This window comes from Pelecanus crispus, chromosome 2 (genome assembly GCF_030463565.1).
Source record: "Pelecanus crispus isolate bPelCri1 chromosome 2, bPelCri1.pri, whole genome shotgun sequence".
NCBI lineage: Eukaryota > Metazoa > Chordata > Aves > Pelecaniformes > Pelecanidae > Pelecanus > Pelecanus crispus.
This window is the reverse complement of record NC_134644.1, coordinates 120,433,778-120,453,533: the sequence shown is the minus strand read 5'-3', so window position 1 is coordinate 120,453,533 and position 19,756 is coordinate 120,433,778. Positions and strand designations below refer to the sequence as shown.

At 38.8% G+C, this 19,756-nt stretch overlaps 1 protein-coding gene across 1 annotated transcript in view; it reads right to left on the bottom strand.

Annotated features, from left to right (window-relative positions):
• Positions 1 to 19,756, bottom strand: part of MYOM1 (myomesin 1) — an 80,058-nt gene that overhangs the window by 49,593 nt on the left and 10,709 nt on the right. The window contains exons 2-9 of the mRNA XM_075705284.1: positions 17,297 to 17,434; positions 12,879 to 13,089; positions 10,998 to 11,155; positions 6,859 to 6,951; positions 5,854 to 5,942; positions 5,666 to 5,728; positions 3,322 to 3,486; positions 2,569 to 2,730 (exon numbers count right to left, since the gene is read on the bottom strand). Coding sequence (XP_075561399.1) covers positions 2,569 to 2,730; positions 3,322 to 3,486; positions 5,666 to 5,728; positions 5,854 to 5,942; positions 6,859 to 6,951; positions 10,998 to 11,155; positions 12,879 to 13,089; positions 17,297 to 17,434 — 1,079 coding nt within the window. The remainder of the gene's footprint in view (positions 1 to 2,568; positions 2,731 to 3,321; positions 3,487 to 5,665; positions 5,729 to 5,853; positions 5,943 to 6,858; positions 6,952 to 10,997; positions 11,156 to 12,878; positions 13,090 to 17,296; positions 17,435 to 19,756) is intronic.

Sequence of the window (19,756 nt, the reverse complement as noted above, 5' to 3'; positions counted from 1 at the left end):
ATACATTATCATTGTGGAATATAACCTTCATAAGGATGAGCACATCGTTCCTTTCAAGTGTTTATCACAGATCTGGGACTGCTGTGTGTCCAAAGGGCCTTGACTCCAGCATCAGCTTCTGGACATATCTTATCTAAAGCTTTAAAAAACAGAGCACAGTGCTGGGCACTGGGGAATTTTACTGTTTACACAGTCAGAGTCTGACGTGTGCGATGGGGTAATTTTCATGTAGAGAAAAATAACCTTTGCAGGAAGATTGTATGAAAGGCTTTCAAAGAAGAGAGGTTGTTTCTCTGCAGAATGACATCTATTTGTACAACTACATGTAGCATTTTTCAAGCCCTGTTGTGAACTACTTCAAAAGACCTGACTTAGACAAGAAAGATGTATATACCTGGAAAAAAAAATATTTTGCTAATAAATATTATTCATACATTCCATCTAAACCCCAGACTTCTTAAAGAAGTTCGATGTTTCAAGGCATAACAGGATTTTGTATTACAATATACAGTAAACTCTATTTCTTATGCTTTTGGCTTTCAGAAAAAAATGCCTTGTAAGAGTATTTAACATGCTTCATTAAGTAAAACAGTAGTCTTCAGAAAAAAAAAACAAACCACACTTTACACTGTGTCTTCTCTTATAGGCAGAGTAGCATCACATGGAGCTGTTGAAGCAGCACCAAAATTACCGAGTCCACGTTCTGATTACAGCTAACTCAATGCATTTTTAAAAACAATAACGTACAGAGTAAACAATCCAGTTAACATAACAAAATAATAAGAACATTAAGAGTAATAACAATATGTCTTCAGTGATCTCCATACAAAAGGTTTTAATTGCCCATATTTTCTGCTTGATGGAACATGAGACACCCCAGTTTCTTTCCAAGACAGACTGGGAAATAGCTGGGACAACCAGCATTGTTGATCAGCCTCAGGGAGGCTAAGAGTTCATCCCTGATGACTTGCTGACAAATGCTGACCTGTAGTCATGGCAGAAGAGTCACACACACTCTCTAAGCCTGTCTAAAGACCTAATGTTATGAGCACGATTAGTGCATCACTCACTTCCACCGATACACAGGGATTTCTATCATGACACAGAAAGACAACTGCTTGTGCTCAAATACCATAGCTAGCCATTTATAGCAAATTTGCCCACAATTTAGGAGGAGCAGTGAGGAATATACTAGCCAGCTGAGACTGTGGGGACCATTTTAAGTAGGAATGTAGAATATAATTATCTAATTATCTATTTATCTAATTTGGCAAACACATCGATTGGCTAGTAAGATGTTCTGGTGAAAGGGGTAGTGGGTTCGCAGTCAGGTCATACCTGCTTTGCTAGAAGATGTAACAGGAACGAGGGTGATCATTTATGTATATGGCAGCACAATTTAAAACAAAGCAAGAAAGACAAGTCCTATTTCTTGTCACAGATGCTCATTTCAGTAGATGCTTTCTTCAGGTGATGAAAACATCTGCTTCAGTCATATTTTCTGAGCAGGCTGTTATCTCACACAGCTCTGCTGGACTTGGCAACACAGTGCCATTCTGGGCATGGTCTCAGAGCCAAGAATTTCCAGAGCCTTTTGAATTAGCATTGCACACTTCAGCTGCTTTTAGAAGCTGGGACAGATATAGAGTCAGCACGCAACCTGATAGCCATGGCTCTTTTTAAAGAAATACTTCTCTAATAGAAATTCAAGGAAGTTTTTCATGGTACAAGCAAACAACACCCAGAGAAATTACATTTTAATTCTACACTTCGCTGCTTTACTTTAGAGAATCACAGAATGGTTGAGATTGGCAGACAACTCCAGAGATCGCCTAGTCCAGCCCCTGGCTCAAAGCAGGGTCAGCTAGAGCTGGTTGCCCAGGACCGTGTCAAACTGGGTTTTGGATATCTCCAAAAGGATCACTTCCTCAACCTGCTGGCAATGCTCATCCTAACACAGCCCAGGATGCCGCTGTCCTTCTTTGCAACAAGGGCACATGCTCACCTTGGTGTCCACCAGGACCCCCAGGGTCTTTTCTGAAAAGCGGCTTTGCAGACAGTCAGCCCCCAGCCTATACTGGCGCATGAGGTTATTCTTCCCCAGGCGCAGATCTTTGTGTTTCCCTTCCACTGTATTTTTTCCTGCATTGTGTGTTAGAGAGAACGCCTCAAATGGTGCACAAAATCTTGATCAAAACAGTGCAGTTTAGCTAGCAGCGAGATTTTACAAAAAATTATTACGTAGACTTTTGCTCTTCATGACTTATGTTCAGGACTCTTCACAGGCTGAAATTGAGAGAGTCGTGAAGTTACATCAACACCTTAAATTTCCTCCTCAGAATGCCAATGGCATTTAGAAGTCTTCTAGCATGTGACACCAAAGCATGAGATATGCATTCAGTTTTTCCAGGGATAACAACTGGAAGCTATATTGCTGGAATCTATTAGTAGAAAATATTTATCACCTTTTTATTAAGGAAAAAAAGCACCTCAAATAGCTGAGACTCATTTTGCCAGCATGTTTTCCTCATTTCTGTAGTGAGTTTCATTCACAAGACAGTATCCTACCTCGAACAAAGACATAATTACTGTACTCTTCATAGTAGTCTCCCATCACCACTCGTAGAGTGTAAAGACCTTCATCTTCCTTGTTTGCATGAGTCAGTGTTAATGAAGCTCGCTCCCCGCTCCAATGCATCTGGACCCATTTGGATGGTGTAATAAGAACGCCTAGAAATTGGAGAATTTAATGATGAGAACTAGCTGGATCTACTGTGGAATAGATTCTGAATACAGAGAATATATTGGAATATATTGGAAATATACAAGGGACCATTCTTATTATGCAACTTTCTGTCTTTGAACATAATAATAAATTACAGGTAATTCTGCTCTTATGCCAATTTTGTCTTTGTTTTCAAAGTGTAACTTCAGAAAGCAACAGCTTTTTTATCAGCTGTTGCACAACACATTCGTGCAAGTACTTAAGAAATGCCTTGGCATATAAATAAATAGTAAAAGCTATGTGGGCTATGTAGATGGGCCACACAGATGTTGGAGCTGATCAAAATGCTTCTAATTTAAATTTTTTTTAACAAAGAAAAAGTCCCTGGAAGACATTTTCACAGTGCTTCATCAGTTTTCTAACTGTGGTTCCGCTTCAAAACGCTAAATTTTGCAAAACTTTTAATTGAAAAAGAGAAAATATTACTGTTTGGAAATCTGAGAAAGTGATAACAAAATCATAATGTTCATATATGCTGAAAGAAGCAAAGATTTACATGGAAGAAGTTTATTTTTCTTCTCATCAAACATTCTCACCATTTCTGTACCATTCGATGTCTGGTTTGAAGCGCTTGATATCAGGACTGATGACAACTGTGCAGCCCAGGCTCATTGTCTCTCCTTCTCTCCCAAAGGCTACATCAAACTTGTCGACAAAGCTGATTTCAAACCTGGAAGCGTAGCCATGAGGGGTAACGCCAACTGTATGAGGGAAAAAAAAAACCTGGCTGTTTACTTTTTTCTTCCTTTTGTGACAAGACCAGGAAGCAAAAGTACCCAATGATTATGAATACAGGCTCAGGTAAAGTTTAAGGTATAAATAGGAACAATATATATCCAGTCATCATCTTCAGAGTAATTGCAGTGTTAAATAATCCAAGCCCTTACTATCACAGAGAATGAAATGTTTATTTATTCATACAATGCTAGTTCTTACAGCTAGTTCATTTTATCAGGGAGAGGCTCCTGCAGAATTTCATTACAGAATTTCATTACAGAATTTCCGAAACTTCAGATCCAGCATTTTATCATTTTATCATAAGGTTTGTTTTATAACTTAAAAAGAATTCTATTTACGCTTAATGATTTGTTCAGGTCAAGCTGATCTTTAGCTTATGTGGTTCTTCTCTTTCCCTGATTTAACTCCTTGCTCCATCTCAGGGCAGTCACGTGTCCACTCTGCGTTCATTTTTGTAAGCTAATTAAGCCTTTGGGGTAATATAAAATGAGCTCTCCATTCCTCCAGGCATTCAGGTAACCTGTTTCTGTACTTGCTCCTGAATTTATCGTTTCTGATGCTGTGTGACCCAAGTTGTGCAGTATTCCAGACAGAATAGCCTAGGTGCCTGTGCTGGTTTTGGATGAGATAGAGTTAATCTTCATAGTAGCTAGCATGGGGCTATGGTCTGGATTTGTGCTGGCAACAGTGTTGATAACACAGGGATGTTTTTGTTATTGCTGAGCAGTGCTTACACAGAGTCAAGGCCTTTTCTGCCTCTCACCCCACCCCACCAGTGAGTAGGCTGGGGGTGCACAAGAAGTTGGGAGGGGACACAGCCGGGACAGCTGACCCCAACTGACCAAAGGGATATTCCGTACCATATGATGTCATGCTCAGCATGTAAAGCTGGGGGAAGAAGAAGGAAGCGGGGGAAGATTGGAGTGATGGCGTTTGTCTTCCCAGGTAACCGTTACGCGTGATGGAGCCCTGCTTTCCTGGAGATGGCTGAACACCTGCCTGCCCATGGGAAGTAGGGAATGAATTTCTTGTTTTGCTTTGCTTGCATGCACGGCTTTTGCTTTGCCTATTAAACTGACTTTACCTCAACTCATGAGTTTCCTCACTTTTACACTCCCGATTCTCTCCCCGATCCCACCAGGGGGGAGTGAGCGAGCAGCTGTGTGGTGCTTAGCTGCCAGCTGGGGTTAAACCACAACAAGACCTTACACTTGTACTGCACATACATGGCACAGGGGCTTTCCAGCTTCTTTTGAAAAGAGCTCAGCTGATAAAACCTAGTGTCACATCTTCCTTTTCCACAACTGCCCTGCACTGGTAGCTCTCAGTCTTCCTGTGACCAATGAATACATGCAGATCGTTGTCTTCCTTTCCCATAACCAGGTGATAAATCCCAAATTGTACTGGAAATGTGTTGCCTAGCATTTTGTAATGTGGTACATAATTTTGTTTCTATTATTCCAAAGCTTCAGTATATAAATGCCAGCTAGTACGCCTTTGCAGCATATCTATCTCTTGTTCTATTTGTGCTGCTACAATAAAAAAAATGTCTCATCTGTCGGGCCTTCCATGCAAAGGGCCCCTAGGGCACTTCACCCACATGGCATACATGGGTGGATTGTCTTAATGTCATCTATGCAATACTGTAAATCACTTCAAAATATGAGGTTCTCAGGTAAAAAAAAAATACAATTTTTACTTTGATATATCAAAAATACTCAGATTCAGTTCTGGCTATTTGATCTTTCCTAGGCATTTTCACAATGCACAGAATCGCATATCAGCAGACAAGAACGATTAAGTTAACTACTGTACTTATGCACGTGCACAACCTAGCTTTTTTTCTAGGCCATGCTTTACATATTGCAAAAGATGAAGTGTCTCTTGCTTTGACAGATTTTATTCCACAGTGAAGTTCAGTATTAAAAGGATGCTTCTTATATAAGCAAATAGCCATAGACCTAGAAGGAAATGCCATTTTCCCCTACAGGTGAGGCTAATACCATCTGAAATTATAGAGCTCAGTACTTTTGTAAATCAGACCTGCTGCCTTTTTAAATAATGTTACAAAATATTCTGTTTAGTCATTTGTCATGATGTCACAACTGTAAATGTATGTGTCAAACATATATTGCAACTTACATCCCACAGGCATGGAAACGGTTCCAGCATGCAAAAGACTTGCATCAATTTCTCCTTTGTACCCTAGACAGAAAAAGAACAACTCCAGTCACTATCACCAAGAGGTGAAGGCTTTCTGAGCCACAAAACCAAAACTGGTAATGTGCATCTTAACAAAAAAACCCAAATGAAATATTTTACAAACGTACTCTTTACCACGAGGGAAGCATAAGCTGAAATTTCTCCTTTAACATTCATAGCAGAGGCCCGATACTGAGCAGTGTCATCAAAATCACATCTAAAATGATAGAAAATATTAAGTAGGCACACATTTACTCCTTGGCATGTTTTAGATCCTATGTTTTAGATTAAAGAAATCCTCAGAAATCTGGGTAAAATCTATAAAGAAGTAAAACTTTGGGAGACAGACACACTGGACTGATTGTAGCCATTAAGTTTTTCTCAGTGTTAAAAATCCAATGTTTGCAATAAATGTCTCTTTTCAAATATCGCTTACAGATTTGAAATTAAGAATACAGCAGAAGTAGGAAAAAAAGTTCTAATAATATTTATCTAAGTTATCTCTAATTTACTCTCTCCTATGGAGAGATACCTCATGTGGAAGCTGTAGAAATGGTAGATATCATAAAATATTTTCAAAGGGCACCTACAAGTATCTAAATTGTCAAATCTAGATTGTTGCTGATTGTCAAATTAGGTGATTAGGTCTCATGTTTTGAATGTTTTTTAATGCAAAGCAACTGCAAAAATGTCTCTTTGGAGGACGAGTACTGTGAAAGATCTTTCTTGTGTATAAGTGAGGACATCTCAGTTCTGTTCCTCATTTCAGTAAGAATCAGGAACTTTGCTATATCTGAAAAACAGTTAACACATATTTTTACCCTGAACTAGATTCTTCTCATGTTTAACTGTACTCATGCAGCAGACAAATGGAAAAGTAATCACAAATGTCCCACATGTTTCTGACTCAGCCATAAATAGAATAATAAACCAGATAAATTACTCACGTAAATTGCATATCCTCTACTGAGGAAAACCAGAACTGCTTCAACATTAGGTAGACAGCATTCACCTCAGCTGCACAAACTTGAGCTCTCTTACATCCCCAAGAGATATGTTCACATTTTGCAGGTCTTAATCTACAGCAACATTTCAGTTTAAGCTATTTGTTAAATTATCTAGTATTCCCTTACGTGCTAATCTCCAGTGAGTGCAGTCCATATCGACTTTTAATGATATACTTGCCAGGGTGAGTCTGTACGTCGATGGGCACGTTGTTTTTGTACCTATGGAAAAACAAAGAAACAGTATGTCACAAATATACTTTAAAAGGTCAAGTGCTTGATGTGTGAAATAGAACATCAGTTTCTGCATGTTTCTCCTAGATAAACTGTAGTCTAATTTCCTAGGAAGACATTACATATCTTTGGAAGCTTAAACCCTGTCTTTCTCTTTGACCCACCCCAGGTGAATTTTATTTTCTAATTAAGAGGAGAAAATAGTCTTGAATGGGATAAGAATCTATTTATATTACCATGAACTTCATGTTACTACTTGTAAAGGAATGGAGGAGTCACATGAGCAACATATCAGAGTTTTGTGAATTGCAAACAACAAAAATTCTGTAGCATCCTTACCTACTAGGTATCACACACACTTGTTCCGTTTGCGTATTTGTTTTACTTTTAAAACCTTCATATTCACAAAAATGTCAGGTAGAAAGTGAACATCTTTTTACTTGCATAGCTAAGTTGACAGAAGCCCCGACAGGGTTAAACTGGTAAAGAAAAATTGTCTGGTAAAGTGCATTGCAGCAAGGGATCTGGCAAAAGCTTTGCTACCAAAACCTTCTCTGCCTTTACATGTATACATTATGAGTGTTTTCTGGTACAGGTATATCTTCAGGTAGGAAAAGTTTACTGTTCAAAATTCCCAGTAAGTAATTTGAAGGAATGAATCAGTACTGATCCGTAGTGAGCTGGCACTGCTAATTTCAGAATTTATATAAACAGGTTGAGACTCACAGAGGGACAGTTCAGTGGTTCATGGTAAATTCTTCCTCACCAACTGTTGCATGAAAAGTCACTCATTCTGGATAATACATGGTGTATTATCCGGAAGTAAATGTTTGAGTGAATCCTGTCTTAATAAGCACTAGCATTATGGAACAAACTGGCAATAGGAGTCTAATAAAATCACACACTGAATTGTATTCAGCACATTTGGGATTGATTTGAGGTCTATAAAGAAAGAATGTTTCCTAAGATAGTGTCCTCTTTTAACATAGCTTTCCCTGTGCTCCGTAAGGTACATATATAAGGGAAGTGGAAATACAAATTATGATAGATAAAAGTATCATCATTTCTTATTTTGATGTAGCTTAAATAAACCTTTCTCTTCATAAGTTATAACAGATATCCAAAGCCAAACAGCTTCGCTTTTTCATTTCATATTCTAAATTTTAAATCTCTCACGATTTTCAATCAGGAAGGGGAACTGGTCTGGTGTCAGTGGCTTGCCCGACTTTATTGAACACGTCAATAATAAGCAATTTTATTTTTATCAAGAATATTATTAGTTTAATATGTCTCAAGATGAAGCTATATCCACAATAAATCTGAAAATTGCCTTTCAGCACTTTCAGTGTTGCGGAATAAAGAATATTTCCCTGGCTACAAATATTTGGGCACAGTAATATGCTTGGATTTTTCCAAGTGCCAAAGTGAGCGAGGATCGTAAACCCTAATGCTTTTCATCCTGATCTTCCTCTCAGCAAGATGTCTATGAAAAGGGACTCAGTGCAGGGCAATACTCTCTGTTCTGGACTTCAGACAGTTGCAGAGATGCTTGAACTCATTACAGATCTCCTACTGCATTATCCTGACTTACAGCAAAGAATAATACATGGGTCCAGTAAGAGTAATCCATTCACCACCACTCTTCACCTCATCTGTGCGATGGTGCCCCTAGACTGATCTGCCTGGGAACATCTGGGCATCTTTATATTCCATGTAGTGTGTCAAATAATAGTTTAGAAAATAAAATAATGCCATCAGTTCCTTATATTTTCCATGGAATGTGAAATCCTGTGAAACAGGACGTGACTCCATAATCTCTTCAACTTTTCTCCAAAGGGCTGGGCAAACCTTGAATCCTGTTGGCAGCGAAGGCGTTTGGTAGCATGTGGTGCTGTGCAGAAACAAGCTTTAACTGAGTCATGCCAGCAGCAAGACGACTTTCACTTCTTTTGTCTTCATTATCAGGTTAGTAAAAAATAGTTGATTCAATTCAATTTTTATTTATATTGATCTATGGAAAGAATAGGGCTCATGTGTTAGAAGGACCACTTGTTATTTCTGGAAATGCAAATTCCAGAACAGCCAAATCATTAGCTAATGTTGGACTGCAACCTCCCACTGTCTTACGCACTGATAGTTTATGCTTTCTGCTACTGGTTTCAAATGTCCTGGGTTTTCCATATGCTTTTTCCAAGTGAGTCAGAACAGCTGCATCAGACAGTAAGGTTTTCTTTAGAGAAAGTTCATGAAGCTTTATAATTTTTCAGGAACAGCATGAAGAGTTCTTCATTGCTTATACAAAGAATGACTGGAATACACGACTGACATTTCATTAGAAATGCTGAATGAAAGCTGACAGATCCAGGTCAGCACTGTTCTGTATCTCAAAGCAAAGACACCTGCTGAAATGGCTGTGAACTCTTTTTTTTCCATTAGTAGCTTGTGGCAAACTGAAATCCCTTTGGAATTCAGATGTACGGTAAAATGATGTATTAATTTCCACCATCCACATTTAGCACTTAGATGAAAGGCTGGTTCACCGAGAGAGCAAAAGAAGGCAGACAGCTGAAGGCTTGGTTTAACCACGTCAGGTTTTTGGGATAAGGTGACTCTCAGCCAAAGTGAAAATGGCCCAGCTCTCGTGTTCTTGGTTAGGATTCAGCTTACAGAGCTGGATTACAGCCATGAGCATAGCTGACCGTTCCTTATGTCCAGCTGAGACCAGACCCGAAGGGTTTGTCTGGAATCCTCTCTAGGAGGAATGTCAAAACAGGGCACTCGCAACCCTTACGTGACAGAAAAGATGTGTCAGTGCAGAGCCTGGCTATTGGTTGTCATAGTCTAAGGAGAGAGATCAAGTGACTTCATGGTCATCAGCTCTGGCCTATTAATGCACCTCTTACTAGCACTTTTCATCAAGCCCTGAGATTAGGGTTTTCAAAATGTAAATAAACACAGCCCAAATCAACACAGAGTCCTTAAGCAATTAAAGTAGTAAATTGCAAAATATGAGTATTACTTAACATCATGATATAGTAGATGTTTTCTGTCGTCTCCACAAATAGAATCTCCACAGGACTTATTCCTAGTTAATGCTTAATGCTGAACAGTCTTAATCTTTGTTTGTGTTACAAACACATACATATGTTTTATATACACATTCTAGAAGAATCTTTTAAATTAAATAATGAGCATCAAATCTCATTTTATGTTTTGAAAAAAGTTATTACCTATTATCTTAACAACTTGATGGTATCTGTGTATGATATGTATCTTATGTATGAAACACATAAGAAAGATCAGCTCAATAGATGGTGAGACAGTAAAGCTTCACAAGTCACTGTTAATGAAGCTAAATTCCATTCCAGTCAGGGTAAACTTTAACCCAAAAGTCAGATTAGACCTTCAGCTATGACTAAGGTATATTTTGGAGTTCTTACAGTAAAGATTTAGTCCAAAGACCAGTCAAGTGAATAGAAAGTTCCCAATAGACTCCAAAGGTTTCAGAAGATTTGGATGGTCCTGGATCTATCTGCAGTCTTTGACTTCAAATAATTATGATGTGTCTGCTATGAACACCCTGCATCATGAGATTCCAGTCTCATGGAGATTCAGTACTATAACTGCTCAGCAGCCAAGCAGCTAGTTCTTAACCAAAGCATGCTTTAATGCTTCAGGGACATTAAAGACATTTGTAGACTAAACAGAAGTATTTGGAAAACATGATTTTAAGGACAGTTCTGATGATAAATTAAACTGCTATTTTTCCTTCATCAGCAGACAGGAAGAATATATTGGATGTCTCTATGAAAAAAAAAAATGTATTCCTATTGTTATTACAAAAAAGTATTATTTTGCTTTTTAATATTTTGCTTTCTTTTTGTACAAGGTGACTTGAAAGGTATTTGACAGGCCTTTGTATCTGATTTCTTTTTTATCAAATTTGTCTCTTTCTGGAAAACATACCACATTCACTGAGATGACTTCAGATATTGGTTATGTGGTGACTTTCAGTGCTAGAGATACAAACTTACCATGTAACACGGGGTGCTGGCCAGCCAGCCACGGAGCAATGAAATTTGACATTTTGTTTTTCCCAAATAGTGTGGGAACGAGGCTCAATAACAAACTCCGGAGCATGTAAAAGTTTATCTTGATTCAACTTTTTATGGAATGCCTGGGTGTCTTCTAGCTGGAAAAGAAACATTTGATTATAAACTCCAGCAGTTATAAGTGCAAACTATTAATACACAAAAATCATATTTTTTTTTAAAGCAGTATAAAAATATGCAATTTTTATTTAAAAATCCAGATAGACATACTTAATGTATTTATCTACCTGGACACAGAAAACAAAGTTTTCATATTCCAGAAGTTCTCCTTCCAAAGTAGCTAGATTTGACTTTACTGGGTTTTTTTCCTTAAAAATATTCTAAGTAAAATAATTTTCCACTTTTTTTTTTTTTTTTAATAGAGTGAAAGGTGAAATAGGTCTGAAACTCAAGTGTCTTATGTACTTTTTCTCTAATGCAAGATCGTGTATGCCTAGATCATCTCTGACAGACCTGCTCTCAAACCTTTCCTGCTGATGGGATCTTTCATCCTCCCAAGGTAACTGTTTCAACTGCTTGGCTATACACAGAGCTGGAAAAAAATTCCTAATATACTGTAAATCTTGCTTTCTGCAAACTAAACCATTTATGTTCTGCCCTAACCTTCACGTAAATGGAGAATTACAGGTCCCTGTATTCAGTTTATTAAAAGAAGACAGCTTTCATAATTCTCTCAGTCTTATAAACTGTGCAATACCCATTTTCCTTACAATTGTTGTTTCTCAGTTCTGAACAGGTTCTGTTTGTCCTCAACATTCATGAAATAGTAGCTGCTCATTATCAGAGGTCCAACAGTCTCCAACACAAATAATTACCCCCTATGTTTTAATTGCAATACTTTTGTTAACACACTCTAGAATGGCATTTGTTTTTATACAACAGTGACTGACATTAAATCGACTGTCATTAAATTTGTGACCGGTTATAACTCCCAGATCCTCAGGTACTTCTACCTAGCCAGGTATTCCTCGTTTACTTGTTCTTTTCCTCTGTGTGTAGTATTTCCATTGCTTGTTATCGAATTTCACCTTCACTGTTTCTCAGTTTTTGAGATGATTTTGAATTTTTACTTTGTCCTTCAAAGTGTTTACACCCTTTCCAACCTCATGCCATGAGGATATTTTATAAGCATATTGCCAATTCTTCTGCTCAAAACATTAACAAATTTGCTAAATGAAACATATTTGCACGTGATATATTCTGCCAGTCTGGTCATAACATCTTTGTATGAGTATTATTTTTTAAGAAGCTGCGTAATAATATCAAAGCTACCCACAATTAAATATTCCTTTCCAGATGTCTTTCACAATTCCCTCCCTAATTTACATCCTGTGATTAAAACTCTGGGGTAAACACTTTGGACAAGCTTGTTCCCAGGCCATAAAAATCCAGAAATTACCCCATCACCTTCTTATTGGCAAGATATGTATATTGGAACCTTTCTTCTCTGCCCAGAAATGGCCTCATCATCCACGTGAAGGATGCTGTGCCATTTAACTAGGTGTGGGCATGACCCAAGAGCGTTCCCCAGCCCCGTTTTCCTTCCCTTTCTCCCAGCACAACAGAAGCGTTCCTGGTGCCTACCTCAGGTACAGTGCCTCTTTTCTTATCCACCTGACACCAAGATAACAAGATTTTAAGTCATTGAAAAGATTTCCATTGAAAATACTTTGGGTTTTTACTACCATTAATGTAATGGCCCATGGTGTAATTCAGGGCCCTGTTGGGCTAGGCACTTTACAAACACCAGACAAAAAAGACACATGCTGTTTATAGCCTCGGTATTAATTTCTACTCTTTTACCTTTTTCTTCAGGGCCACGCGTTCAGCAGACTCCCGGATCGCTACTTTCCTTGACTTTTTTTCATGATGTTCTTCTGTAGAAGTTGACTTGGCCACCTTACTGACACTAACGCCTTCACCTGTGGCAAAAAGGTTCCTCTTGGCAACATATGCAGCACCTTCTTTAATTCTTTCTTCTTCTGTGTCTGTGATCCCACTGATACCCACTTCTCTGGAAGAATTTTTAAAAATCAGAATCCCATTGGAAAATGCTGATAACATATTCCATTTATACTTTCTGTCAAACTAGCCAACTACAGTGGCCAACACTTTGATAACATGTTTCTGCTATTACAGTCTCATATGTATTCAAAGCAGAAACATGGAAGGGTACTGCAGAATGACCGAGTATTTCACTGTCTAAAGTCATGGCCATTTTCAGTGCCTCTTTGTCTAACTATGCCATGCACATTTTCAGTTTAACCATTATCCTGCTGTGGTTTTATATCTCCATCGCTATAAAATATTAGTGTAAGGCACACCCACAGATCTTCAGTTATTGATTTATGGCTGCAGCATTCATAATAACACTACCAAAGAGGCAGGAGTTAATTGTAGCTGTATAAAATGTCCTCATTTGTGATTTATACAAAAAAACACATTACTGTATATCACAAAAAGTTCTCTTTATTCACAGCAAATTCAATCCTGTAATGTTTGTAGGGCGACTGTTCTTCCAAATGTTTTCAAGAAGATTATTAAGGGTTTTCTTGAAGCATCCTCCTCAGGCTTTCTACAGAGGCAAGATGCAAAGAATGGTTACTCTCAACAGGTCCAATCCTGTTTCCATATGCACATGTGGAAGTACCATTGCAGCCATATTGTTTTGGCACTGTCAGGACATTGTAGCTGCTATAGTAGTGCATATACGATGAGAGTTCCTTGACTTAAGGAGAAGCATTAATATCATTCTGCTGAGTTTAGTTACTTTAGTGTAACATTAGATGGCACACTGAAAAGAGGTTCTGTTTAAGTACTCGTTAAGTTAAGCACTCTTGCAAGTGCTACAGAGAAAGCAGCCTCTATTTATTTCCAGAATGCACTCAAGCACAGCCTCGCTATTTTATCATAAAACATTTACTACTGCTACAAATAAAAAATATTAGGAATAATTATTTTTTCTTTTTTCTTTAAGATTGCTAATATTATGAATTTGATAGCTCATCTCAACACTCAAGAAAATTTGGATTCAAGCCTGTAATTAACTGTCCAGCCCCTTATCTTTGGGCTATGAAGTCAGTTCAGTGAGATGCAAGACAGCCAAGCAGTGGAATGTGCTGTAAACTTAATTACGCATAAAAATTACTCAAAAGACTAAAAAACTTACTTAGCAGCATAAAGCTTTGACCTCCCTCATGCATTCAAATTCTGCCTTGAACTTTCTGTGTTTCAGGCTGCTTTAACAAGATGATCCTTGAAAGTATCAGTGAGATGATTGATTCGCTTCACTTAGGCACATCAGCTCCCCCCGCCCAAATATCATCTGAAGTTGCAGATATAGGGCAGAGATTTCTAAAGACAATTTTGAAAACTCAGTTTAATTAATGTAGCTATCTACATTCAGTTTAAATGTATCAGCAGTATTTTCCTTCAAAGGCAAGCTGACATTTTTTCCTCCTTAATTACAGTAGTTAAGATCTCAGCAACTTCACAGTATGGACACACTCTTCAAGGCATAAATCATCTTCTGGGAGCTGATGAATATCCTCAGACTCAGATAAAGGACTCAACCTAGTGATGTGCAGTAGCGAACCCCAGATGCTTTCTATCAACAGTATTAAACATTTAGATTTGCTAGTCATTTCTTCCTGTTATAATCTTCCCAGATCAAAGAGAAACATGTTCCCTGAAACAATGAATGCATCAGAAACAGCACATAGTACCATTTAAGAACTGATTCTGCAGTCAAGTCTCAGGGGTTTCAGTAGAAAACACTTTTCAAACAGAAACAATGGGATCAAACCCCAAGTGGCACACACAAAAAATTATTTAAAGGTTATCTACCATCTGCAGTCCTTTGGCGTAGGCTTATTAGTGGTTGCAAATAGTTCTACGAGCCACATCCAGTATCTTTAACACCTATGGTATTAAATCAAGCTCTGGGTGTTTTATTATCTAGAATACTGGCTGACTGCCCTTAATTTTATCTTGCAAGTATTAGGCTAGGTGTTTAAGAACTGTGGTGAAGTAAATAATCTGAGCAAGGAAGTTTTTTTTACAGCAGAACCTGAGGGCTCTGAAATAGAACTGAATAATGGAAACGGCATGGTGCTGAAGGTCATCCAGCAGCATGGACAATGGCTCCGATGAACCCACAGAGAGCTGACTTTTATAAATAACTATTCCTTGTAAAAGCTATCTGCCCATGGGAAACAACACATCAGTTTCACAGGAGAATTTGGGAGTGACATATAACATGCACATGGTTCAATGGGCTTCAGCTGTTATCTTTCAAACAAAAATAAATATCTGACAGGAATGTGGCATGCAACTTCTGCAGTCTTGGCATGCAGTCATGAACATGATGCCAACAGAAAAAAAGCCTCAAACAGATACCCCAACCATTTCATGCCATGCTGAGTTGGGCACCCTAACAATCCTCACATGCCCTTTTTTATATTTTTTAATTAATTTAAAAAAAACCCTATTTGAGTCATTTCAGTGGCACAAAAGCACACACAACTTCCTGAATTGCCATTTGAAAAAAGTAAGATTGATACCAACAACAGTAAGAAGAAGAATAGTAACAATGATGTAAGAATCTGACAGTCTCTTTTAATGTAGGGTTCCAAAGTATTGCAGAGACACAAATAAATGAAGCTACACACCATCACACTGAGTTAGATTTTACTGTATGCATTTTACAAAAAAGAAACATAAAAAAAGATGATTTGTTAAGATTTGTTAACATGTTAACATCATGTGTTAAGATCACCAGGGCCTGCAAAAAAGCTAAGATCATCATCCAGGAGTACTAGCCATCAGTCATGATTTTCAACTATTGACCAACACTATAAATTTTACTTTTGTAGACTCAAGACACAATAAAAAGGGAAGATATTTGTGCTTGAAGGCATGGGAGACAGATGATGGTGAGCTGCAAATCTACTGCTACGTAAGCAGAAACACTGGGTGAGACACAAAGGTGAGAAGCCTTGAAAACATGTTACCGCAAGTTTTGTGTGTGACATATTTATGTATTTCTATCACAGCAGATATAGCTGAAACTCCAAAGCAATGGTTTAAAAAGGCAACAGTATGTACTTGTGAATGTTGGTTGGATCAAAGAGCAGTGAATCCAACACAGAAATGTACAAGGGGTGAAATAAAATTACTCCAGAATAGTGGGAGGGAATTAATAAAAACCAAAACTGACGGTCTCATCACAAAACCATTGCAAATGCTCAAAAGGCCAAAGCAATAACATCTCCCACTGACAAGGTGGAACTCAGTTTCACATGAAAGCACAAGTTTAGGCACAAAGCAGAAGTGACATTGGGTGTTGATTAAGCAGTGGACAGAAAAGCACTGGGTCTCAGAAACAGCTTGAAAGTGTCCCATGAAAAATGCTGTGCTGCAGAAGAAAGACAAGTTGAAGGAAGGTTTCTGTTCAACTGCAGGTGGGCAAGAAATTTTTTTTCTGGCCTCCAACCAGGAACTGGTTTTCCACACCACACCCTGGTATGTATTAATCTGAACAAGTGACTATGCTTGAACTGCTGGAGACTTCTAATAAAATCAGTATGCCGTACCCCAAAAAGGGCAGGGGAGACTCCTTGCTGATGTTGGTTCTGGCTTCCACATAAAGTTCACATTCAGCTCTACTGAGGACACTGCTGCAGTAAGAGGTATTACATCGGTAGTAACCATGCAACAAATACCACCAACACGTGAGATCTGTATGAATCATTATGATGAATTTGAGAAAGTATTTGGTTTCATTCCAGGTTTTCCCTGTGCCAGGACAAAATATTAGCACATTGTTTCATTGTTTCTATGTTTAATGCTTGGTAAGAGACACTGAATTACAGAACAAGACTTCAAACCAAAAGAATAAGCTAAATAATGTGGACAACATGCTTGTCCAGTTCCCAGTAAGCAGGGTTATAATTATATCTTAATTTCATAGAAAGTGGCTCTGGTGATGTGTTCAAAACAAAGTCCAGGCACCTAGGTTCATTTGTCCTGGCTCTGGATGACCAATGTCTAATTTTCTGCCAGCCAGCTGACTTCTCTTTTTCTTTTTATCACTCATGTGAAGTGCAAACAATCACCTTGAAATCCATGAGTATAAAAAAAAGATTAATGGATTTGTTATTTTATAATTTGTTAATAAAATGTTGGAAATAAGATACCAAACAAAAGGAAAATTAACACACCGTCCTGTGAATATGGGCATTGAGTAGTCTGTGGCTTTGTTCTCTTTGTCCTCAGATACCAAACTCTGTTTTGCTCTCTTTGCTTTGGGACTCATCTTATAGGATTGATCTTCAATCATTAGATTGGAATCTTTCAGTCTGAAATAAAAAAAATATTGTTAAATTCAGGAAAAAAAGCTGTTAAGAAACACTCCAAAATGAGATGAAAGTACTAAAAATTTTTGCTCTCTTGTTTGATAAGCAAGAAAATATCATTTTTAATAGCCATGGCTTCAGAGGTACTAAACACATAACTAAATGCACTTTTCACAAACTCATCATTACAAATATAACACTGATGCCCCTCGATATTAAATCTAAACAGAGAGAATAAACAACATACCTGATAGCAATGCACATTTAATAGCCTCTGGGTTTGGGACTTGGAAAGTTTGTAAACCCAGTTTTGATAGATCCTGAAGTCACTGAGACCACTGAGTGATTCTAAAGATTGTATCTGAACTCACAACATCTACTTTTCCAAACTTTACAGTCCTGAAATTGTCTGGTCCCCAACTGAAATGTTGGTGTGCAAATATATTCAAAGTAATAATGCATTTGAGTGTCTCTACAGAAATTGTAGGGCAGCATATTGCTCAGTAACCAGTGGTGCCATTCCCACTGCTCTCCCATGCCACCCCAATCCATTGAAAGCAGAGAGCTGGGTGAAGTAACACCACTTAGCACAGCACAGATAAATGGAGAATGAACAGAAAGAAAGAAGAGCAAACCAAAGGGAAGGCTTCCCCTCTCCACCAGCCTGGGAGGGATTCTGAAGAGCGTGAAGCATATTTGAGACAGTCATTTTGGGTTCATTTTTAACATGGTTACAAGTTGTGTTAACAAAGCTCCAAATACCTCTATCCTCCTTTCCCGATGCAACACATAGCTAAATCCCAGATCTATGGAATATCCTAATTAGCTGTCAGCCTTTTATAAATCCCCGAAGTGCCTACTCAGCTCTGTCTCAACATTGCCAAAAGAAATCATATGTACGTCTGCTTCTGGTCTGGAGATTTGTCTACACAGCGTAAGCTTACTGCTTATGTGCACAGAAACAGGAGCAGAACTAAGGCACGTGGTTTCTCAGCAAGGCTCGTTAGCCCAGACATGTACCCCTAACATGGCTAACCTGCTTCCCATACCCTGGGTAGCTTACACTGGTGTCTCTACGCAGCACACCGTACACATGTAATCAAAACTCATGCTAGCACTGGGCCCTTGAGAATGTTACACATGCAAAATGCAAGATTACAGATGTATGCTTGGGCTAATGTTTTCCTTAGGCTGCAGCCCTGCAAAAGTACCAGGCTCCAGAGGTGCCACCAACACAAGTCGTACCAGGAAGAGTGCTTAATTTCCAAAATATGTGTTAATAATCTATCCATGTAAGACTGTGTGTGTAAGATCATACGGGTCCAGTTTCACCCTCCCATCTTTCCTTCCTTCGTTTCTTTGTGCCTGTCCCTTTGCTCAGACGGAGTTCTCTCCCTACCCAGTGCCTGTTAAATCATTCTCTCGTTCTCTAGCTCTCTTAATGGCTTTCTTACTGTCATCTCTTCTCCTTCTCCATCTAGTTCCTTACGTGAACTTCACATCCCCTCCCACATCTACTTTCCAACCCTCATCTCTTTGCCCTGCCACTCCCAGCACTGTCAGTAAGAGTTTCCCTTCCTTTCTGCTTAGTCCCCATCTCATCAGACTTGACTGTATTCGGCTCACTTGGCATCGCAGTGAGGCAGCCCTCTCCTCTGTGCTCTCCAGGTGCCCACTTTATAGCCACCATCACCAAGCCTACAGCACTACAGCCAAGAAATGCTTGGTACAGGGTGTAAAAGCAATTATGCATTGGTTCTCCTTCCTTCCTCCTCCCCCTGTATCCTGGTTTCCATGCAAACAAAAGCACAGCCAGAGAGGGGCTGTGGCACACACCACAGGACAGGGGCCAAGGGTTTACCACATCAGGCACCACTGGATCAGCCAAGGCACAGACCAAGTCTACAGGAGAGAGATATTGTCTGCTCTGAGGTCTGATGCCAGGCGCTGCCCAAGACAGCCAGGGAGGGAATCCAAGGGAGGCAGATCCAGCTTTAGGGACAGAAATCCAAGCAGAAAACACTTGGGAACAGTCCAGGCAGAGTAAAATAAAAAGGAAGAGACAGAGTGAAACAGGGTATGCAATGGCCTCACTCCTGGGTTGGGCAACGATGTGGTACAATCACCACGGTCAAGCACAAATGCATTTGGAGAACTCATCATCAAACAAGTGGTAAGAAACAACAAAGGCAAAGTATTTTCATTTTTTTTTTCATAATTGAACTATAGTCTGTAAGGAGCTGCGGTTCTTTACTTAGCAGGTGACTTTTATTCCTGTCCTATTTTAAAATGGGACAAACCTGGAATTTTGACTCTGACTGCCAT